At 37.8% G+C, this 25,206-nt stretch overlaps 1 protein-coding gene across 1 annotated transcript in view; it reads left to right on the forward strand.

Annotated features, from left to right (window-relative positions):
* The window catches only part of LOC136863804 (substance-K receptor-like), a 52,367-nt gene that overhangs the window by 18,765 nt on the left and 8,396 nt on the right, over positions 1-25,206 (forward strand). Inside the window, exons 4-6 of the mRNA XM_067140146.2 lie at positions 6,825-7,003; positions 12,879-13,022; positions 17,711-17,887. Coding sequence (XP_066996247.2) covers positions 6,825-7,003; positions 12,879-13,022; positions 17,711-17,887 — 500 coding nt within the window. The remainder of the gene's footprint in view (positions 1-6,824; positions 7,004-12,878; positions 13,023-17,710; positions 17,888-25,206) is intronic.

The raw sequence follows: 25,206 nt of genomic DNA on the forward strand, positions 1-25,206 counted from the left end.
AGAGGCCGTGGACGACCACGATTGAGATGGAAGGATACCATCCAACGCAGCATTATAGAAAGAAACCTGGACTGGGACACAGTGTTGGAGGAGGAGTGGTGGAAAGACCGAAGAAAGTGGAGAGGAACCATATTTGCCCCTACCCGGCTACAGCTGGATAAAGGGAAATGATGATGATGATGATGATGATGATGATGATGATACTATACAACTGGTATAAGATTAAACTTTACATTGCATTTATTTACTTTTTCTTTTTTACCCATTCTGGAACCTAAGTAGCATAATGACCTGCTGCATCTTAACCAGAGCCCCTTTTGCCACCACTTTTCAGAGTTCCTGAAGGGCCTTCACAGCTACCGTAGCGGTCCCAGGGCCCTCGAAGTCCCCACTGTACTTCACCCCTACAGGCAGTCCCCTACTTTGGCTGTCCAAACTCCTTAGACCAGGGGATAGAATTAATTTATTTACACACATTTTTTTATTTACAATAACCTGCACTGGTCGAATGCCCTCTAACACTTAATTTATTTTCTCTGTTGCTGTTTATTCTCTTCTTGAATATCTGTACAGATTTTAGAAAAGGATCAAACACTACCCCTGGTAAACTGTTCCACTCCTTCACACCCTTCCCAATGAATGAAAATTTACTCCAATCGTTTCTGCTAAAATTCCTTCTAATTTTCTCTCACGGATATCTCGCCATGCTTCTCTTGTATAGGCTCTATATAATCCTATAAGTCTAGTTTTCTCCCTTCTCTTACTTAAAGCTTCCCACCCAAGTTCCTTTAACATTTATGATACACTACTCTTTCTCCTGAAGTCCCCTGTTACAAATCTTGCTGCTTTCCTCTGCACACTATCTATTTCTTTTATTAGGTATTCTTGGTGAGGATCCCAAACACTGTTTGCATATTCCAATAATGGATGAACCATACTTAAGTAACTTTTTTCTTTTAATTCTTTATTGCATCCTTTAAGTAGCCTCATTATGACATGTAACGATCTGTATGCTTTCCCAACAATGTCATCAACATCCAGGCTGCAGGGAGGTTGTTGAAGAGTTTCCCACCAAAATTTCTGAACATATTCCTCAAAGAGTTGGCAGTGTGGTGGCAGGCATCATCATGTAGAAGGTAGAAGGTTAATGCTGTTTGATAACATGCCCAGGCGATTTGACATTATGGTGCAACTTGGTTTCTGTAACACGTCTTCATAGTGCGTGCACTCATTGTAGCCCCATGCTCGAGCTGAAGAAAGACATTTATGGGCATCAGTTTGCACTGGATAACAACAAGTGCGACTGGGTACAGATGTGGTTGGTTCGACAGTCTGCCAACTTTTTCAAGAATGGAATTAACCATCTCATCACCCACTGAGATAAATGTCTTAACAGTTCTAGTTATTACTTTTGTGGTAAGAAATATTCTAATATGCTTTTTGGCAGGTGACCTCTTTTTCATTTGACTGCTCCTTATACATTTAATACACCACAGAAAATCACTGGTCAAGATCTATGTATACCTTGTCAATACTGTAAAAAGTTATTTAATTTATATTCATAAAGCTCTGTACATGTTTCCAGAATCTCACTTATTTTCTTCATCAGTGACCAAACATTCCATCAAATAATTTGTGTACTTGATACGTTTAATCTCCTCACAACATACTCTAAATAAGTTACAATTAAAAGACAAGAAATATCATCTGCATAAAATATTTAAAATTAAATTACTCTAAATAATTTACAGTATAATTAAAATACAACAACTTGTCATCTAAATAAACTATTTAAAATTACACAAAAAACAATAAAACATAAGCATCTCTTTCTTCTTAAAATTCTAATAATGTCACTAAAAACAAAATGTGCACCAACAATTTAACATTTTTATTTCAGCTCCTTCTGTTTGAAACTTCCTCCGAATGGTTGATCTCTTTCTGGTCAGATGTGATTTAGCTTTCTGTTACATGAGATGGCTGCTTGTATACATATCAAAATGTTAATACATGCAGCCAACCTTGACTCTTGATTGGATATATTTCAGAAACATGCGAGCAAGTTTTTGTAACTAACTTATTCCTTCTGCCTGTATGGCTATACTGGACAATGTATCAACAATAGCTGTTGTTGGTGGAATGTTTGATTGCTGATGAAGATAGTAAGTGAGATTCTTGAAACATGTACAACATTTTATTAATTTAGATTAAATACATTTTTATAGTATTGAGAGGGTGGACATGGATCTTTACCAGTGATTTTTTGTGGTGTATTAGATTTAAGTTAATCGAACCAAAATTGGACCATAATGGTTAAAATAATAAATTCCTCATACATTTAACAGATGCATTAAAAGTCAAAAAATGACTACCATGAGAAACATCTCTCTCCACTTCAGTGAGTCTTGACCATTAATCTCCAACAGGATGGACAATCATGTATTTATTTCTAACATCTTATACTGATTTTAATTGTATATTTCTCCAAGTTTTTTTTTTTTTTTTACCAGGGGATTGAGATTTACTGCTTGATGATACTCCCTTAAATATACTGCTGTTTTTGACTAAAGTTCATACTGGAATCTGTGAAATGGCGGTGGAAAAACAATCCTTCAGCACAGGCAGTATCATAGATGGCTGGGCCTGTGAGTAGTCAGCATGAAAGGAATAGAGTGAGGGAGGAGGAGGGAGGGATCATGACATGTTGACGCTACACATTTGGCTGATGGTCTTGAAGCAGAGAACATGAAAATAAAAGGCTGAAAATGAAAATTTTAAAATAACAATAGCCTAAGAGAAGTCATATTCACTATACCAGAGTTTTGGTATGTGTGTGAACCAAACAGTATGTGGGACCCTCAGAACAATTTTTTAACCTTTCCACTCTGGCGAAGCGAGAGCTTAAGCATGGCCTTGGGGATGGGTGCTTAGACGGGTCGCCGTGCCTGCTATATGGGATACTTCCAGCTCTCTGCTGTCTACCTTGCAATTTGTTCATGTTCTTAAGACATGACAGGTTGACTATACATACATACATACATATACCACGTCGTTCCATCTTAAGCGATGGGTCAACAAACGAGGCTTCTCCACCAGTTGCAGTCCCTGAACTTCTCTCCTTCTTCAATGCTTTCCAAAGTATGTCCTCTCTGTTGAATGTCAATCTTCACCATGTCTTTGTACCTGAGTCTTGGTTGCCCTCTTGGTCTTCAAGTTTTAGATCGTACATTTTTTTCTGTAATCTGTTATCACCCATGCGTTGCATATGTCCATACCATCTCAGTCGCTGCACTGTTATTTTGTCCTGCAGTCTTACAACTTGAGCCTTCTTGCGGATTTCCTCATTACGGACTCTGTCCCTCCGTGTTTTGCCGATCATGCTATGGACAAATTTCATTTCTGCTGCCTGGATTCTACTAACATCTTTCTTTCTCATGGTCCATGTTTCGCAACCATAGGTCAGGAGTGGTATGTAATAAGTTTCATATATGACTCTCTTACATTTTGTTGGTATTTTCTTGTTCCATATTATGTCTTTAACTATTCTGTAAAAGTTGCTACCTGCCTGAATTCTGTGGTTAATTTCCTTATCTATAGAACCAGTATCAGAGATAACACTTCCAAGATATTTGAATTGATGGTTCATCTGTAGCTGTTTCCGCTCCATTTCCATGTGTCCCATTGGTTGCCCGTATCTTTTCATGACCATAATCTCATTTTTCTCTTGGCTGAAGATGTGTCCATATTCTTTAGCAGATTCTGCCCAGGAGTTTATTTGTCTTTGAAGATCTTCTTTAGAGTCTCCCCACAAGCATATATCATCCGCAAACAATATAACTTTCATTTCCTTACCTCCAATGGTTTGGTGAACTTTTCTCTGAATCTCGTTCATCACAGTGATGAAAAGAAGAGGAGAGAGAACACCACCCTGTCTTAACCCAGATTTTATATCAAAGGTTTCAGTCATTCCTACAGGTGTTTTCACTTTACTTCGGGTATCTTCATACAAATTCTTGATCCGGTGTATCATGTCATCCTGTATTCCAATTTTCTTCAGTGCTTTCCACACCTTCTCTCTATTCACTGCATCAAATGCTTTCTTGATATCCAGAAAGGCTAATCACAAATCTCGGTTGTCTTCATAGTATTTTTCCATTAACTGACAGACTGTAAAGATTAAATCAGTTGTTGATCTCCCCTTCCTGAATCCATACTGTTCTTTGAAGAGGTTCTCTTCAATAAGGGGTCTGATTTTATGCTCTATAATTCTTTCATAAAGTTTACCAACTTGAGATGTTCAAGTGATGCCTCTATAGTTGGAACATTTCTTTCTGTCTCCTTTCTTGAAGATTGGAATTATGATGCCTGTTTTCCAATCGACTGGTATGTCACCTTCTTTCCAGATCTTATGAAAGAGTCTGTAGATCCAATGTTTTCCAGAAATGCCCATTGCCTTGATCATTTCTCCATTAATTTCATCAGCCCCTGCTGATTTTCCAGTTTTGATTTACTGTATTTCCAGGCATATTCTACATCATTCCATGTTAATTCTAACCTGTTGTCAGAGGCAGACTTGCAGGAGGTAGTACCGGTACTGTCTTTTTGTGTAGGCTGCATGCAATTCACATTTAGTAATTCATCAAAGTAAGTCCTCCAAGTCTCTTTGATCTTCTCATCTTCAGTGATCAGATTTTCATTATCATCTCTTAGGTATTTGGAGTGTTCTTTATCTCTTTTTCTATTTTTCATCATCCCATATAACATTTTCTTATTACCATTAACATCCTCTTTCAATTCATCACTCCACTTGTTCAACCACTTCTATTGTTCTTCTGTAACAACTTTGTTTGCTTCTTTTTTAGCAACCCTGTATAGTTCCTTATTATGATCAGTCCAGTTCTTGAAATATTTTCTGAACATTTTGTTCTTGTTCAGGACAGCAGTTCTTGTTCTGTCATTTCACCATGGAGTTTCCTTCCATGTTCTTGTGCCACTGGTTCATCCACAAACCTTCTCAGTTATCATTACTAGATTTTGTTTCAGATCCTTCCATTCCTCCTCAACTGTTCTTTCATCTGTCTTTGGTATCACTGTTTTGATGTTTTCTTGGAACTCTATTATTCTACCATTGTCCTTCAGCTTCCAGGTCTTGAGTTTCTTTACCTGTGTGGTTCTTACTTCTTTTAACTTGTTAAACTTTAAGTATCCAATGAGGAGTCTATGATCACTTTCCAGGGAGACACTAGGAATCACTTTTACATCTAACAGTCTATTTTGTAGTTGTTTCTTGATCAAAAAGTAATTTATAAGAGATTCACTTTTTCCATCCCATCCATATCTTGTGACCTTATGGCTTTTTTGTTTTTGATACCATGAGTTCCCTATTATAAGGTTGTTCCTCAGGCAGAGGTCAAGTAGTCTAGTTCCTTCTGGGTTTCGTGGACCCCATCCATGTGCTCTAGAATATTTTCATATCCATCTCTCACAGTTCCTACTTGAGCATTCATATCCCCTATGATAATTGTTCCATCTCCTCTTATTCTTTCCTCTATGTCTTCTTCAAAATGTTCTTTTTCTTCATCTTCACAACCAGTCTGTGGTGCATAGCCCTGAATGATGTTGATGTTCTGGGAAGAATCCAATTTCAGCATTATAAGAAGAATCCAATCAGAAACATATTTTACTTCTACTACATGATCTTTCATTTGATGATCCATAATAACACCAACTCCATTTTTTGCTTGATCTCCACCTGACCAAAATAGATGGTATCCCTCTCTGAGTTCCTTTGATCCTTTTCCCTTCCACTTGGTTTCACTGAGTCCCAGTATGTTTATATTCCTTGTTTTCATTAAGTCTACACATTCCACTATTTTGCCAGTTAGTGTCAGAATGTTTAGCGTGGCAATTTTGATTTCAGTCTCATATAGAGTTTTGTGTTCTCCTCTTTGATTGTGATGGAGCATTGGGTATTGAACCATCATTAATATTAGGGAACTAGAGTCATTATTCTGGTGATTACAATATTTCCATCCGAGGCCTCGTTTAGTTTTGAAAGCAATTCCAAATTATTCAGAAGCTGACTTGCTGGGCCTATCACTCCCGAAGATTTTTCTGTCAGGGTTATCTCCCTTAGCCTTTAATAGTCCGACAGGTTGACTATTTGTTTTAAATATGTATAGTTCAGTCAAATAGACTCGTGCATGTATTAGAAATTTTCATTTGTGCAAAGCTTCCCAGTCCTTCTTAGAGATCCATGGCTCTGGACAGAGCATTGGCAGAATTAAATCTTTCCTGTCTTCATTTCCTTCAAAGTTGTTACCTGATATGAGGATAATAGCTTCATCCACAATATACAATTTCTCATGCATTATGAAATAAGGTATCACAATGCATTGAAGTTGGTAGTGAACAGCAATTACGCAGCAAATGACAAGCACAACGCTCACTCAAACCCTTAATTTCTGATTGCCCCTGACATCTGGTAACTCTACTAGTAACTATAGACTTGCAAGACAACTGCTAGACATCATGAAGGTCAAACTTCTACCGTAGCGAAACACAGAAAAACTGAACAACACACTATTGCTATTGTAGTCGAACGACTGTGTCGCATTGCTCCCGCATGACTGCTACAGCAGTCTACTGAAGTGAAAAGGTTAACTTGCCTGCTTCCTTTTTGAGACCAGCTGGTAGAAATTAAAGGGAGCATGCAATGTCATGCTCCTCCCTCCTTAGCCTCGAACATACTTCACAGATTCGATTCGATGTACAGACTTAAGATGTATATTTCTCTGTTGATTGCTGGTGATGTATTTCTGCAGGTTCACTCCTGATGACTGCTGTTCTAAATGTGGTTGCTGTGAGTTACGACCGCTTGACAGTGATAACATTACCACGAGAAGCAAGGCTAAGCCCTTATGGTACTCACATCATCATCATAGGATCTTGGTGTGTGGGGTTGATCGTCGCTATACCACTAGTTATCTACCGAACCTATAAGGTAGGTTTAAATCAAACTGTTGTGAATAACAGATGGAAATAAGTTCATTTGATTACAATGACTCAACATCAGGATAGTGTCACTGTAGACTTTTTCCCATTTTATTTAATATGTGGGAGGTTACTGTTTCTCAGGTGTGTTGTTATTCCTATGACAGATATGGAGAAGTCATCTCATCACCAAAGATCTGGCCCAGAAGAGTTGGTGAAGTTGTGGGTAATGGAGTAGATGTTCTGCATTGGATATTCCACATAGTGGGCACTGCCTGGATTGATAATTGCCAATTCTTCTCAAAGGCACAGCAAGGTAGTCATGTCCTACCCTGAGTCTGACATTTGCTGATGCTTTGTGCCTGAGTTTTCCCCTGTTTTCTTCCCACTTTTCACTATTTAGCAACTGCTTTCTTGTATATCATTGTTGCCGTTGCCTTTTGAGCAAAAGGGTTTAACAATGAATATGTCTGAGGTGGTGTCTCCTTTGTTGGTGCCTTTCATAACCAAGTAATGTTATTATTTTTTGCTATTTGCTTTACGTCGCACTGACACAGATAGGTCTTTTGGTGACGATGGGTTAGGAAAGGCCTAGGAGTTGGAAGGAAGCGGCCATGGCCTTAATTAAGGTACAGCCCCAGCATTTGCCTGGTGTGAAAATGGGAAACCACGGAAAACCATCTTCAGGGCTGCCGATAGTGGGACTCGAACCTACTATCTCTCGGATGCAAGCTCACAGCAGTGCGCCTCAATATGTTATTAAATTTCCCTTCAGTCCAACATGGGAGGGAAATCCCTTGGAATGCAACAGCTTTTCCAAGATCCTTTTCCCATGGTATGTATCTGTATTGTTTGAGGATAGTGCTTGCTGTGCTTCATTGCACTTTGAATAGTCAGTAACCTTTTGAGGTCTGCATTGAACTGGGAAACATTGTTCTTGATAATACCTTAAAGGACTTGTGTTAGTTTCCACCTCATTAGGATTGCTTCATTCAACAACACTGTCAAAGGGACACTGTAAAGTTTATGGAACTTATTTTTACTATGATTCTACGTGATAATTTACGAAGTGCAAACAATTAGGCATTAATAGTTTTCAAATCTATTTCCATTTTATATTCTGTTTTTCTATTTTGAATTCATCTATATTATAATTGAGCAAATCAGTTTGCTTATGTTTTATTAGTTTGTTGCATAAGACCCGCAAGTCTTCGAATTGTTGAAAAATAAGGATGGACAAACAGACAGTATACTTTCTAACACAGTTTCTTTGTTATTAATATGATTTTAAATGTGATGATGATGATAAACTTATATGATTGCCAGTTTTTCTAAAAATCTCTGTTCAGCTGATGATGACGCAGTATAGCATCGAAACTCGTACTGAATGAAATCATAATATGTTGTAATTACATCTAGACAACAAAGTTGTAATGTATTGAATAAGGTGGACCAAAAAACTTTTAATGACATGTTGTAATCTTAGTTCAATATGGACAAACAATGAAGTTTATTAATTTACTATTTGCATCCAAAGCCAACTGGGGGAAAATAACATTATGTAGATTTGCAACTGAAATTTATCAGCTAAGAGGTTCTGGCCTCATTTTAGTGTCATTTTGATTGTTAAGTTTGTGTGACAACAGGAGTGAAAGGATTATTGTATTTGTGCAAAAATTCAACGAACCGTTTTTACAGATCTTCACGTTTTATGACTTCTAGACATCAAAAAAAGAGGGTTTTACAACTTGACTATGTTTACAGATGTTATGAGGCCTCCTTCAAGGCATTCTAAGTGCGCAGATCTCAGGCAAAATTACATTACTTTCTCTAGTTGGCTTTGGATCAAAATGACAAGTTAGAGGGTTGGTTGGTTGCTATATCCTCATTTCAGTTGTCCTGATTCTCTTACTTTCAACCTGTGGTTATTGGATGGCATTTTCCATTTATTGTAATTATATTTTTCAACAAACTTTTGTTAGTAGTGGTGGTGGTGATTATTGTTTTAACAGGAAGTACAATTAAGCAACCATCATCTATTAATATTAATTTGAGAGATAAAATAGAAGGGGTCCGACACTTTGAGAAATGAACATATCGGCCAAAGAAAGACATGGGCCATGAAGGGCATGAAAATGAAGACTCCCTACAGTCCTCATAAACCTAAATGAAAGTGAGGAGCCTGGCACAAGTAGTTGAATCAATGCCAGGACTCAGTTAAGGGTGTTATGGTGGTCAACCCATGCTCCCAAGTTGATATATCCTGGGTCCCCTTTTAGTTACCTCTTATGGGAGGCAGGGGATACCATGGGTGTTATTCAATCGCCCCCACCCATAGGCAGGCAGACTTATGTTAGGAATCCTGTTCTTATATCTCTGCATCTTCATTACTGATCTTATGCTTTCCTTTCTTCCCTTTTCATTCTTTTCCCCTTGGTTTTATAGAACATGACTCCTGTATTAATAGTAACAAACATAGAGTTGTGAAAGTGATTACTGGTACAATGAGATGGGAAAAATGGCAGGAGGGCACTCAGAATGAGAAGACAAAGGCTATGTTAGGCATTCATTCGAAGGATGAAGCTGTACGAATAAACCAGCTTTGTTGATGACATGATCTGATGTAAATGGAGGAGGTTTGGTTTCCTAGGAGAATAATGGACTTAGCCATGGAGGGTAAGAGAAGTAGAAGGAGACCAAGATGACAAATATTGACTCTGTTTTTAATGACTGAAAGATAAGAAGTGTAGAAATGAACAAGACCAAGGAGTTAGTAGGAAATAATTATGAAGGCACTTCATTAATTCATAGAGGCATGCTAACTGAATGTTTAAAGGCATAGCAGTCTGTAATGAATATGTATGTATGTATGTATGTATGTATGTATGTACTTATGTATGTACGTGTATGTATATACATATGTACGTATGGCTAAAGCTTTCATACCACTGGGTGAAGTTACGTTAGGGTACGTTTATGCTGCAGCTTCGCTGCTGGCTAATGGGTGCTCGCCCTAGCACCTCGCTGCTGGCTATAGCCTGGCTGCTCGCCATGGAGCTTTTACCCTGCAGCAGCCCTGCGCGCACGCTGCTGGCAGCTTTCAGCTGTAGTCGAAAATTCAAAACAGAGGAACTGATAGTTAAGGCGGTTTGTATTTTGCATAATTTGATTATAGATATAGAGGGCATGAACACTTAGAATACCGAGCTCAATAGCGGCAGTCGCTTAAGTGCGGCCAGCATCCAGTAATCGGGAGATAGTGGGTTCAAGCCCCATTGTCGGCAGCCCTGAAGATGGTTTTCCGTGGTTTCCCATTTTCACACCAGGCAAATGCCGGGGCTGTAGCTTAATTAAGGCCACGGCCGCTTCCTTCCAATTCCTAGGCCTTTTCTATCCCACCATTGCCGTAAGACATATCTGTGTCAGTGCGACGTAAAGAAAAAAAAAAAAAAAAACAACCCACTTAGACTATGAAGACGTACTTCCAAGAGCTACCCCGTCAAGGAGAAACAACACAGCTCCAGCTGAAGCTTCTGAAGTGCGGGATAAATTCAGAGATTCTTTTAATGAGTGAGTCACAATTCTGTGGGCGAGTGTATCTTACAATAATTTGGTGAACTGAATGTGAAAAAAAAGTGTAAAATGCTTCATCTGGATTTTTCAGTGCATTTCTACTGCGGGAGTTGATTGAAGAATGAAGCTACAAATGCTTCATTTCGTAATTTAATAGTGTACTTTTGAATAATGTAAAATAGGGGGTTATGGAGTATGTCATTTTGACTTTAGTTAGGTCTCCTTAACAAAATGTGTTTACAGTTTGAAAAAAAAACTGTCGAACTTTCCATGAAAAAGGAGGTACTTCATATAAATCGCCTGCTTGTAATGATAGAGGTCCCCAAAATGGCAAGAATAAAAGAACAAAGTTGACATAATCGTTCCACATCCTTTTGCCATGTCATTCCATAGTTTGATGATGATGATGATGATGATTGTTGTTTAAAGTGGGCTAACATGTAGGTCATCGGCCCTGATGGTACAAGATGAGACGAAATGGATTAAAAGTTATAATTAACCCACTGACTAGGATTAGAAAAATGCTATTTGCTTTACGTCGCACCGACATAGATATGTCTTACGGCGACAATGGGAGAGGAAAGGCCTAGGAATTGGAAGGAAGCGGCCATGGCCTTAATTAAGGTACAGCGCCGGCATTCGTCTTGGTGTGAAAATGGGAAACCACGGAAAACCATCTTCAGGGCTGCCGACAGTGGGGCTCGAACCCACTATCTCCCGATTACTGGATACTGGCCGCACTTAAGCGACTGCAGCTATCGAGCTCGGTAGATTAGAAAAATGGTAATAATGAGGAAAATTATTATGAATTTAAAATAAGCAGTGGATCTAATTCGCAATGCCTTATTTTCTTCTAAAGTTAAAAAAGAGTAAAACGTAATAAAATTGAAAAAGGCACTGACATAGAAGTAAGATAATATATTTAATTCCAATTAAAAATACACAAAGATAAACACAAAGTCAATAGAAAAAAGTTTTCTTTTTTGCTATTTGTTTTACGTCACGCCGACACAGATAGATCTTATGGCGGCGATGGTATATAAGAGGCCTCTGAATAGGAAGGAAGCAGTCATAGTCTTAATTAAGGTACAGCCCCAGCATTTTCCTGGTGTGAAAATGGGAAACCATGGAAAACCATCTTCAGGGCCGCCGACAGTGGGGTTCGAACCCACTGTCTCCAGGATGCAAGCTCACAGCTGCATACCCCTAATCGCACGTCTAACTCGCCCGGTAGAGTAATATAGTAGTTAACAATAAACCAAGTAAAACACAAATAGAAACTTTACTTTTAAACCTGATAAAACAAGCCACTCTCCCTCATAAAATGTAGGAAAAGGTCTACTGGCCGCTCGTCATCTCATCACTCCTTTTATCTCATATGAAACTCTTGTGATGATCCGCATGCCGCTGGCTCAAAATCACATTGCGTTCGAAGACAGGTTCAGATAGCAAGTGAGCAAGTGATCACTGAATGCATGTATAGAGTGCAAAGAGAGGAAGAGTGGGAGAGCGGGTGACCTTGAAAGAACCAATCATAGTCCAAGTTACAGGATAGCCGGTGATGGGCCAGGCTCGAAAATCAAACGTGTTTGAGACCGTGGATGTGGCGAGGTTAGCAACCAGCAGCGCAGCTATGAGCCGGGCTCCAGGGTAAAAGCACTGATTGAGATCCATTGGTTTGTTTCATCATTGCCTAACATCGAGCAGCGAAGCTTGGCGATGTGCCAGCAGCCAGGCTGCAGCATAAACGTACCCTTAGAGATCCAACATGGCAGGCTCGGACAATGTCACAACACACTCATCACACTAGCCAACATTGCTATGTAAGCAAAGGGTGTGTATCCCTTGACAAAACTATTTGTCTGGATTGGTTAGACCATTGGTCTGGACAGATTTATGTTTACCAAATGTGGCAATTCTGTGGCTAGACATCATGTGAGCTCTATAGGAAACTTGGCTGCCTACTAGCACCATAGACAATGATCATATTTCACTGCTTTACATAGTCTTAGTTTTCATTCTTTTTTTAATTAAGCTTACTTCTTGGGATGAAAGTAGGTCCTTGGCAAGCATATAGGAAAGATCTCTCTTTTTTGTTACTTAAGGTATAGATAAACAATTTTTCTATGCTTTTTCTCTTTTCTAATATGCACACCTGGTATGGAAGCACCGTCTATGTATGCATGTATATATATATTTCTTTCTCATAAGTTCTGTCTTTTATAACAAATTTCCTGGTAAAGCAATACATGTAATTAAACAACAATTAATGATTATCAAAATAACCTGCTCATGTGCTCTCTTCTATTTAGGAGCGTCAGTGGAAGAACTTTCTTGAGAAATACTGCACAGAGAATGTTAATGTGTTGCCATTTTATTGGGATGTCATCATTGTGCTCATAGTTTGGCTCCCACTGACCATAATGGGAATATGCTACACAACTATTTTTGTGAAGGTTTGTATCTAAACTTCTCTGTAAAGAAAATGTATATTTTGTCTGTACAATATGAAAATGGTCATTTTCAATCAATCATTCACTACTGATCTTCATTTAGGGCAGTCACCCAGGTGGCAGATTCCCTATCTGTTGTTTTCCTAGCCTGTTCTTAAATTATTGCATAGGAATTGGAAATTTATTGAACATCTCCCTTGGTAAGTTATTCCAGTTCCTAACTCACCTTCCTATAAATGAATATTTGCCCCAATTTATCCTCTTGAATTCCAACTTTATCTTCATATTGTGATCTTTCCTACTTTTAAAGACACCGCTCAAACTTATTTGTCTACTAATGTCATTCGATGCCATCTCTTCACTGACAGCTCGGAACATACCACTTCATCGAGCAGTTCATCTCCCTTCTCCCAAGTCTTCCCAACCCAAACTTTGCAACATTTTTTTTGTAATGCTACTCTAAATCACCCAGAACAAATTAGCTGTTTTTCTTTAGATTTTTTCTAATTCTTGAATCAAGTAATCCTGGTGAGGATCCCACACACTGGAACCATACTCTACTTGGGATCTCTACTTGGGATCTCTACTTGGGATCTTGCCCTCCCCTTTACATCTTTAATACCTCTCTGTGTCATGTAAAGACCTTTGACACTATCATATCAATTTCTGTTTGTTTGGTTGAGTATCAGGGCTTATTTTTATTGAAACTGGCTTATGTTTTATAACTAGTATGTAAGTCTGTCTTCAACAGCTGAAATTACTATGTGAAAAGTAATTTAAATTTTGAAATGAACATGCTAATGAAACTTTCACAGGGTTGACAGTCGTAACTACTATGGTAGATGATGTTAATGTTGCTACTTGGGTCAGTGGTTGCTGAGTGGACTTCGGCCTACGGATGGCCACGGCTGGTCCTTAGTTCGATGGCTCTGCACTCTGACCAACCAACCGGCTGTCTGAAGAATAGTTTTCCGTGGTTTTCCATTCTCTTGCACTAAGGTGAATGCCAGGACAGTTCCTAGTATAGGCCATGGCCGCCAACCTCCTAACATCTCCATCACCGTATCACATCTCCCTGGCCTGAGAGACAGAATTACCATGTAGGAGGCCTGTCGTACCCTTAAGAGATGGAACGAAACCATTTTAATAGTAGTTGCTACTTGTACAAAAAAAATTTGGTCATCATTGTCTTATTCTTAGTTGAAACTTAATTTTAAGCCTATTATGTCCAAGCATGTTCATTTCTACTTCGATGTTAGGCCCCTTAAAACAACAAGAATCTTACATCAGTCTTGAGACTAGTTTCAGCCACTTAGTGGCCATCTTCAGCCAAAATAAAAATTATACAGATCATGTGATAACTAAAACATATGTATACAAGACAAAGACAATGTAGCAGGAATAATTATAACATTAAAATATATATAATAACAAAAATTATGGTTGTGATCTTCTTGGCATAATATGATGTGTTTAAGTTGAGTTAGGACCTCGGCAAAGAAGTAAATCTGGAAATGATAGCCAGAAATAGGAATGAATAAACATACAGAAAATAAATTAATAAGGAGAAAAATTATTTATGAGACTCATTTTTTTAGACGTCACAAAAGCATTTGATTCTATCGGACATGAACATATCAAATGATCTCTTCAACAATCAGAAATTCCTCCAAAGTTATTTTGACTAATTGAAGCATTTATTACAAAGAAAGTTCAAGTGGAAGCTTTCGAAATTAAGTGTGGTGTAGCTCAAGGGTCCCCTATCTCACCATTGCTGTTTAATTTAGCAATCAATACTGTAATACAAAATCTCACTGACCATGACATATGCCAACATTATGAATATATTTTATCTGATGATCTATTGCTATTATCCTCATTTGCTTTTGCAGATTACCTAGTTATACTCAGCAAAACCGAAAGTGATGTTGCTACTTGTTAAATTTTGCTGAAAGCAGCTTTGCAGAAATTGATTTGCATATCCTTCCTCTTAAAAGCAAATCTATAATCCTGAAGAAAGGAAAATTACCTGAAGGAAACATCACTACACTCGAAGGATCAATAATCTCATCGATAAAAACAAACAATGTTTCCCATTTTCACACCAGGCAAATGCTGGGGCTGTACCTTAATTAAGGCCACGGCCGCTTTCTTCCCATTCCTAGGCCTTTCCTATCCCATCGTCGCCATAAGACACCTAGTGTACCATTTGGCACCGAGGTAGACACCTCATTTGCAAATAAAGAGATTTTGATTTGATTTTGATATCTGTGTCGGTGCGACGTTGAGCAAAAGAAAAAACAAAACAAAACAAACAATGAACGAATCAAGTATTTAGGAATTGACTTCAACAATGAAATTTCTCTTGACAGATATAAATTAATAAGCACAATAACTTGTGACTTTAGTAACCTGGTAAAAACTAAGCTTCTAAAACCAGAGCAAAAGATCAAGGTTATTAACGAGTTTGTTTGGCCGGGGTTGATCTATCCTGTACAATGTGCCCCTCTGACACAACTGTCAAATGCTTTTCTTAAAGATCTGGACAAAATTATAAGATTTTCTGTAAAAGAAATAATGATGCTGCCAGATGATACTTCAAATTCGATGCTGTATAGTTCCAGAAAGATCAGAAAGATTGGGGTGTAGTGCATTCCCGTATTCAGGACGTTCATCTACCATACCTAAGAAACTTACCTGAGGAACAAGATATGGCACTCCACAGACTTGACATACAAAAAGAAAGTCTTCCCCCAAAGATTGACGGAAGAAAACTATGTTAAATTATGAGAAATCAATACTTTCAGTCATGGTGCCAGCTACCACATAAAGGAAAGGGAGTAGTGTTATATTCAGACTGTCCAGAAGCAAACTCCTGGATGACTCATAAATCACAGTGAAGATGCAATGCAACCTCACCGCAGTCAGGTCGGTTCCCGGTAGGTCATTCAACACAACCCGTTGTCCCCAAAATGGCTACAATGAGGCAGAAACCCTTAGACATGTGCTGAGATTCTGCCGGAGCACTGAGTTAATGAACAGTCATTGCCACCACTGTGTAAGAACGTCGATTGCTCAAGGCTTGAGACAGCATGGATGGGAGGATACATCTCTATCTCTGAATGGGTTTATGGTACAGCCTTCATTTTTTTTTTCAATTTGCTTTACATTGCACCAATACAGATAGGTCGTAAGGTGACGATGGGATGGGAAATGGCTAGGTGTGTGAAGGAAGGGCCATGACCTTAATTAAGGTACAGCCCCAGCATTTATTTGCCTCGTGTGAAAATGGGAAACCACAGAAAACCATCTTCAGGGCTGCCGACACTGGGTTCGAACTCACTGTCTCCCGAATGCAAGCTCACAGTTGTGGGCCACTAACCGCATTGCCAACTCGCTCAGTAGTATGTCTTCATGTAGGCTCAGACCAGTCTGTGGGATCATCTTATGTCTCTGCCCTCTTGGCCATTTTCCACTTAACTTGACAAGTCCTATAAGCCTTTCAAGGTCGTTTTGTTCAGCGTATAAGATAACCAAAGTATTTTCTACTAACTCGGGGGGAATTTTTAATTCATAGATGTTCTAAGCTTTCTTCCAGTTTCTTAAATTGAGCATCCATGTCTCAGCAGCATAGAATGCTATCATAAAAATGAGGGTCTATATTAGCTTCAGCTTGAAGGTGTGAGTACTGAAGCTTTCCATATTTGACCACTGAAGTTCTGGCTAGTGCCAGATGACACTTTATTTCATCTTTGCAGCCACCATTTTTGTTAATTAGAGAACCAAAATACATGAAATGTGCATGTATAATACTATAAAATAGAGTAGTTTATCAATTTAATGGCATGTGCCTTCCGGAAATACCTGGTGCAGGTCTTTCGAGTTGATGTTATATAGATGACCTGCACATCTGTAAGGATGGGGCCCTATCTCATATGAAATCTAATGCTGAAGACATCACAAACACTCAGCCCCCGAGCCATAGGAATTAACTAATAAAAGTTAAAATCCCCGACCCGACTGGGAATCGAAACTGGGACGCCTTATTCATGCCAGCGCATGCTATCCATTTAGCTGTGCAGCCAGACATGTAGAGTAGATATGTAGTAGTTTATGAGTGGTTGCCTGAGCCTTAAAATTCAGTCCTTGTACCTCCTGGTGGATGGCTATCATGCTAGCTACAAAATTAGTGGCACTACGGAATTATTCATGGTCGATGGTATTACACAATGTCATTTGGTTTTCTTCAATGCTTAACGGTCCCTGTCATTGAATGCACATAGCCTTCCCAGTTGTTTTGTTGTGGTTTTGTCTTCCCATTTCCTCCTCACAGTAATACCCCTGGGCAACTTGAGAAGGGTGGAAATGATTGCTTTCTGATGTGGCAACCAAAAACCATATGATGTTCAAAGTCACTGAACTTCCTTGCTCCATTCATTCTGCAGGCATCTTGTAGCACCGATCAACAATGATCCCTCAGCTGAACTTTTATGTTAGCAGCAGTTGTCATAGAGATATCTTGGCTCGAGTTTATGTGCTCAACAGGGTGTACTGATATCTTTGATCAGATAGTGTATATGTCTGAAAGTGCCAATAGTTGTTAATTTTCTGTAAATTATTAATACTGTCTGGCATATCAGATAAAACAATTACTGTTTAAAATTCTGTAATTCAGAAAATTTCTGTTTCAGCTGGACCAGTATGAACAAGAACTTCTCAAAAAATCCTCCCAAATAACTGTGAGGTACAAGACCCGAGTAGCTCGGACTATGTTTATTTTGTTGATGGTGTTCATTTGCTGCCGTGTTCCATACACAGCTCTTATTTTCCGCAGGAACCAGCTGGTAAAGGATATGAGCATGAACCAGGTGAGAGGAAGTTTATGTGTCTTGATAACCACATTTCCTTCTTGTTATTTCTTACTGTTATTATTTCATTTAGAATGACACTTGGTCTTCTTTGTGTCTTTATGTCATACTAGCTGATGTACCTGTGCTTTGCAACAGAATTCTAGGTTGTATATGGTACAGGATTCTACGTGAAGTAGTGTACATATTGTCAGTAAGATTTTGTAGTCTGGGTTTACTTTGGCTCAGTTTTATGTTGTTTCATTTCTTTCAAAAAGAAAATAAAAGATTGTAGCAGAAAGAAAAATTCCAAAACCAAGGTTTAATATTGTTGAATACTTTGACAATCAATTGCATACGTTAAAAAGCAAAATCACACACTTCCCCTTGCTGTGGGGGGGTATTTAAAAAAGTGGGCCAATGTTACCTGCACTTCTGGTAACATTGGCCCATGTAAACATTTCTTTATAAAATGAGCTAATATGGTAATGGGCCAAAGTAACCTGAACTTACAAAATTAGAATAACATAAGAGGAACACTGGTAAGAAATACAAAGTTAATGTTAAAAGGCAGTGGCAAAGCGTGCTAGTATCCACTGTTACCACTGGTAACAGTTTGAAAATATGAAAATCGAATATTCTTTAATATTAATATTTAATATTTTTGTTTCTTCACCTGGATGTGTCGCGAGAACTCTATTGCAGCAGTCTGCCACCATCAAATCTGAGTGAAAGGCTGTTACCACTCCATGCAGTGGTTACGCATTGAATCTCTTCTAACAGCTAGGCGAGTATTACTGCGCATGTGCCAAGCAAGGCTCCTTTCCCTTTGACACTGGGATATATCCTACTATCCTTCTCCGCTCATGTTACCACAGTGGAAAGTGGAAACTAAAGCTTATAACGTCGGTGCTGAGCTGTTCCATCTGTTCTTTCCGCTGCGCTCCACAGTGCATTGTTATGTTATTGTGTTATTATTTTCTATTATAATACAATATGTCTTCTCTTGTTAAAGTGTGAATTTATATTTATGTTAGGTAAGGATAGCCTATAGGACTGCACAACATATTAAACATTAAAATGAGTGCTGTCACTTCCACCTCAAAAATAAGAGAGTTGGCGGGCCCAGAATATTCATGTATAAGAGAAAGCTTTATGAACACGCCTGTTTCATTGAGAAAAAGGTAGACCCATGCCTTCTCTTAAAAATTTATGACTCATGAACTGGTTATGTGGTTGTGCAAAAATGAATAAACTGTACTGTTGGCCATGTATTCTATTTCCTCAGAAAATAATGCTTGGAATAAAAATGGTGTGGACAATTTAGATAGTTTCAGAGTTTTAAAGAAACACCACGAGGTTGCTGATATGATTCAGTTTGGAAGGTCCAAAATAGAGTTCTGTTTGAGTACAGCTTACAGAAAGAAAAATTGATGAGCATAATAAGCTAGTAGAAAATAACAGATATATTGTCAGCACTTCAATAGATACTGTGTGTTTTCTTTCAAAGCAAGGATTACCTTCCAGGGGTCATCAAGAAACTGAAGAATCTGATAACAGAGGTAATTACAGGGAGTTATTAGCATTAATTGCTAAGAAAGATGATGTATTTTGGCACCACTTAGAAACAACTACAGTTTCCTCAGGACTTTCATCTGATATACAGAATGATATTATTGAAGCCATAGCTACTTTTATGACCAGCAAAATTAAAGACGAGGTTAAGAAAGCAAACTTTATTTCCGTTATTTTGGATGAAAGTTCAGATGTTTCTAACAGAGCACAACTCTTGACTGTATTTAGATATGTTAGTCCTGAAGGCGAAATTCAAGAGAGATTTTTGAGATTCAGTGATGTAAGCGGTGACCGTTCTGCTGTTTCTCTCTCTAAGCATCTCTTTAGAGTGTTACAAGAATTTCATTGTGGTGAAAAGTTAGTAGCAGAAACATTTGATGGTGCAGCAGTGATGGCAGGAGAGCACAGAAGGTTGCAGAAGTTAGGAATAAATACAACCAGACTATATTTGTTCACTGCTATGGTCATAGGCTCAACTTGGTATTACAGGAATCTGTTAACCATATCAAGGAATGCAAAGTATTTTTTCAGACCTTGTCCGGGTTAGCAGGGTTTTATTTCATCATCCTCTAAAAGGGGCTACTGCTCTTAACAAAGTAATACAGAGATGAGTACCAACAGTAGCGCCTACCCGATGGATATGAGGGTCGAGTCATAAGTTATGGCAACTATTCTTTTTCTCACGAACAGGAGACAACACGGAAAATCTAAGATATGCATTTGGAAATGCAGGGCATGTTCTTATGCATAGTGCCTGAAGACAAATTCTGAGTTCAGGAGATTCTCGTAGGAAACTGACAGAACACAGGCCATTGGTAAACATTGTTTTATTATGGTATAGACAGCAAATACACAAGACTACATACAAAGGACAGGTCTCCACTGGTAAACACTGATCGATCACCATTATCCGTACATCTTTGTCCATGGACACTGGACGGCCTGGGCGAGGCAAATCGGCAGTTGCTACTCTACCTCGTTTGAACGTCTCCACCCACCTTACCACTGTTCTATAGGGCATGGCATGCATACCTAATGCTTCCCGCAGCTCTGCATGGCATTGGCATGTATTTCTGCCACGGAGAACTGCTATTGTAATATATGGTCGTTGCTCCTGCTTGTTGAATTCCATTTTGTGACGCTCTCACTCACACACTGAACTTAGGGGCATGCTTAGACCCAAACTGTTGTTTACATACACCATCTAGTAGCATCATACGCAAGTACATACCATACATTTCCAAATGCATATCTTAGATTTTCCATGTTGTCTCCTGTTCGCAAGAAAAAAAATAGTTGCCATGACTTAAGACTTGACTATGTATATGCTGGTAGGCTCGTTGAAGTTGTGTCCTCTCTCTATACAGATCTCCTTGAACTCTTCAGAGAAATGAAAGATAACACAGACGAATGGGATGGTGGAACAAGAATTCAAGCTAAGAGTTACTATTACCCTACAAGACTTGATTTCTATTGTCTACTAGCAATTTCCCGTGGCTTCGTCCGCCTGGATTTTGTAATTTGATCATAGTAATCGTTCCTCGGCATTGTATTTAGACATTATTTGAAAATTTCTAAAGTATAAAAATTCACCCAAAAATTGAGTTTCATTTACCCCAAAAATTCTTGTAAACCACGTTTGTCGTATTACCTTTTGGGGCTAAATGACCATGCGACATAGAACTGTAGGCTCTACATGTGAGAAACAGTCTTCTCTCAAGTCAAAAATAAATACGTGTTTCTTTATTTTTAAAGGAGATTCCAAATACCAATTTTCACATCTTTAACATAATTAGTTTCTGAGATATAAGTATCCTCATACAAAGTATTCAACTAATTTTTGAATTCATTCACCCCCTCCCCCCCCCCCCCTAAGTGGATTTTCTGAAAACAAAAGAATACGTGTTTCTTTACATTGAAAGAAGATTCTAAATACAAATGTTCATGCCTGTAACATCTTCAGTTTTTGAGATATAAGTATCCTCATGAAAATAATTCAAATCCTTTTTCACCCCAGCCTGTTAAGTTGACTCACCCCTCCAAAATGTGCGTGTTTATTTTTAAAGGAGATTCCAAATATAAATTTTCACGTGTGTAACATCTGTAGTTTCTGAGATATAAGTATCCTCGTACAAATAATTCAACTAATTTTTCAATTAACTCACCCCCATTAAGTGGATTTCCCAAAGACAAAAGATTATGTGTTTCTTTACTTTGAAAGAAATAATAATAATAATAATAATAATAATAATAATAATAATAATAATAATAATAATAATAATAATAATAATAATAATACTTTATTAACAGAAATACCATTTTACATAACAGTAGAGAAGTATAGACAAAACACAGTAAAAAGAAAGTTCAATGGAGTATTAGTAGAAAAATATGTACAGATATATACACAGGTTATATTACAAGTAAGCACAGGAAAGTAATAGTCAATTCTGGAGATTATGTAAGTGAGTTCTAAATTTTGACAATGAGCAGTTAAATATATCAATATCCACTTTGTTTAGAGATCTTGACATTCGTTCAATTGGCCCATTGAATGCATAGTTAGTTCTATGCCAATTTGTAGACAATATATTCTTGAACCTTATGCATCTGTCTGGTACATGTACGTTAATTTTTGCAAGGAGTTATGGACAATTCACCAAGGAATGAAGCAATTTAAAAATGAAGAGTGTTTCCAATAATTCACGGCGTTGTGACAGGCTATGCAGATTTAAGGACTGTTGTAGGTAAGTATAATCAACATTATCATATGAGAATCCTGCTCTAAAAGAATATAGACCAAGAAATTTATGTTGTACTGAATCTAATCTATGGATTACTATTACTATATTACTAAATTTGTACGGAAATGATATTTTCTTCTTGTTTTAAAAAAAAAAATGATATTATTTTACATTTCTCATGATTAAGTTTCAACCCATTTTGAATACAGTACTTTTCCAGATGATGTAAATCATCTCGAAGTTTTAAACAATCAAGTGGACAATTAATTTGCATAACATTTTTTGCATCGTCGGCAAACAAAAGCAATTTAGAATTCTTAAGTATATTTTTAATGTCATTTATGTAGAGAGTAAAAAGTAAGGGCACAAGGTGAGACCCTTGAGGAACTCCACTGGTAACAATAATAGGCGCAGAAAAATGATTCCTTATTTTAACAACCTGCAGGCGATTTTTAAGATATGATTCAAACCATGAGAGGAGAGGCCCATTAATTCCGTAGCCCGTTAGTTTTTGCAGCAAGATATCGTGATCGACAGTGTCAAAAGCTTTTGAGAAGTCTGTATAAATGCACTCCACTTATGAGTGGTTCTCTATTGCATCCAAGAGGAACTGATAGAATAAAAGAAGATTGCTACAGGTTGACCGTCCTGAAAAGAATCCATGCTGCTCATCAATGATGATGTTTCTAAAGAGAGGTGTGATTTTGTCAAGAATTATTGATTTAAATCTAAGAATTTCATTTTTGTCCGTATTGAACTGAGAATGGAAGATAGGAAACTTAAAAGGGTCCACCTTTTCAATACAATAAATGTTATAGTTTATTTACAACAAGTGTAAATATATGTTGTAAATAAACTATAACATTTATTGTATTGAAAAGGTGGACCCTTTTAAGTTTCCTATCTTCCAAGAATTATTGAGTCAAATATTTTGGAAATATGGGAAGAAATTATAACTGGTCTATATTGTTTTATGTCAGTTTAATAAGCCTATCAGTTTCGGCCATTATGTCACTAGGTGTTGAGAAATTATGAAGGTCATTTGTGCCAATGTGAACTATCAGGGCTTCAGGATTTTCTTTAATACCGTCACTGTTTACATGTTCTGTAAGTTGACCCACTCGTATGCCTGGATAGCAGTACGCAATTTCCTCTTCAACTTCGGGTCCAACATTCCTTATCATCGAGAAAATTCCAAGTACAAATTTTCATGTCTGTAACATCTCCAGTTTTTGATATATAAGTATCCTCATAAAAAGAATTCAAATCCTTTTTCACCCCAGTCCATTAAGTTGACCCCCACTCCAAAAATGCCTGTTTCTTTATTTTTAAAGGAGATTCCAAATACCAGTTTTCACGTTTGTAACCTTTAGATTTTTTTGGTATATATATTCATACAAATAATTCAACTAATTTTTTAGTTTTTTCAACCCCTCCCTCCGTTGAGGGTTTTTCCGAAAACAAAAGGATACGTGTTTCCTTATTTTGAAAGGAGATTCCAAATACCAAAACAAAACAACATACCAGTAACTACAAAAAAAACTGAAGTTCTGGTACTAGGAAATAGCCACTTTTTGTTTCTGTTGGTGGATTGATGATTCTTACCAGATCTTTCAAAGGAGAAAAGATTTCATCCCTTTTTTTTTTTTTTTTTTTGGCCATTTGAAGTAGGATTTTGTCTTTTCCTGCAGTTCACTTTGGCACCTACTTCATTCACTTCTGTTACCACTCCAGGATATTTTTGTTTTTCATATGACACAGTAACAAACTGTCCAACTTCTAATTTGCCTTTCAACATAGGATCATACTGAACATTATCTTGCAGATCAGTGAAGGTTTTAGAATCACCTTCAGAGAGCAGTACAGGTTCATCATCATTTTCAATAGAGTCAAACTAGTCTGAAACAGTATAGCATGGTCTTCCTCTTTTTCTTTTAATAGTACCGTTGGGTTTTTTAGTGTCGATGGCCGGGCCAAAGTAACCCCAAATATCACGAGGAAGAGCATCATTTTACAAAAGTTAAAATTATAGTATTTTAAGTAGGTGTCACAATAACAGCAATCTTTCACTATGTTACCTATTACTAAAACATCACAAAACTGCACTTACCTTAATTTTTAGGTAGCTTAGGTAAATCACACAGTAATAAGTTTGAGTTTATATAATTTGCCACCAATTTGACCGATCAACTCCTCCAGTACCGCCAACACATTTTTTTTTCTTGTAGAAATCTTAGCCTCCTATCTGTTGTACTGGCCTATCAATATGTTTACTCCATTCTTGGTGCTTAATTGCATGTGCAAGAAAAATATACAAATTTTTACGATCAGCTGGCCAAAGTTATCAGCAAAGTAACTCCAGTCTACTGCTCTTAGCATTACCCAAGAAACACTACAGGCATATGTTGCTTCTCATGTGAAGAGCGTTTTTTTTTTCTTTTGTTTTTGTTTTTTTTTGCTAGGGGTTTTACGTCGCACCGACACAGATGGGTCTTATGGCGACGATGGGATAGGAATGGCCTAGGAGTTGGAAGGAAGTGGCCATGGCCTTAATTAAGGTACAGCCCCAGCATTTGCCTGGTGTGAAAATGGGAAACCACGGAAAACCATCTTCAGGGCTGCCGATAGTGGGATTCGAACCTACTATCTCCCGGATGCAAGCTCACAGCCGCGCGCCTCTACGTGCACGACTAACTCGCCCAGTGGGGGATTTTTCATTGTAATGGCTGGCCCCCTTGCCTACTGCCAGTCACAATCGAGTTTGGGCATTTTTAAAAATTATTTTTATTTTAAAAAATAATGATAGACAATCATTCTCCACCTGCCCTCTTATACATATATTCAGAAATATTCAGAAATACTGTCTCTGTGGTTTCCCAAAAGTCTTAAAGGATCTGCCTGTGAACAGAAAACAAACATGACAGCAATATTAATGCACTAAAGCTTTTTTAAATATGTATCTACCAGGGGCGATTTCTCCATAAGTTTGCAGGTTTGCGCTACCCCCATTAATGTTTTATG

The sequence above is a fragment of the Anabrus simplex genome, chromosome 1, assembly GCF_040414725.1.
Source record: "Anabrus simplex isolate iqAnaSimp1 chromosome 1, ASM4041472v1, whole genome shotgun sequence".
Classification (NCBI taxonomy): domain Eukaryota; kingdom Metazoa; phylum Arthropoda; class Insecta; order Orthoptera; family Tettigoniidae; genus Anabrus; species Anabrus simplex.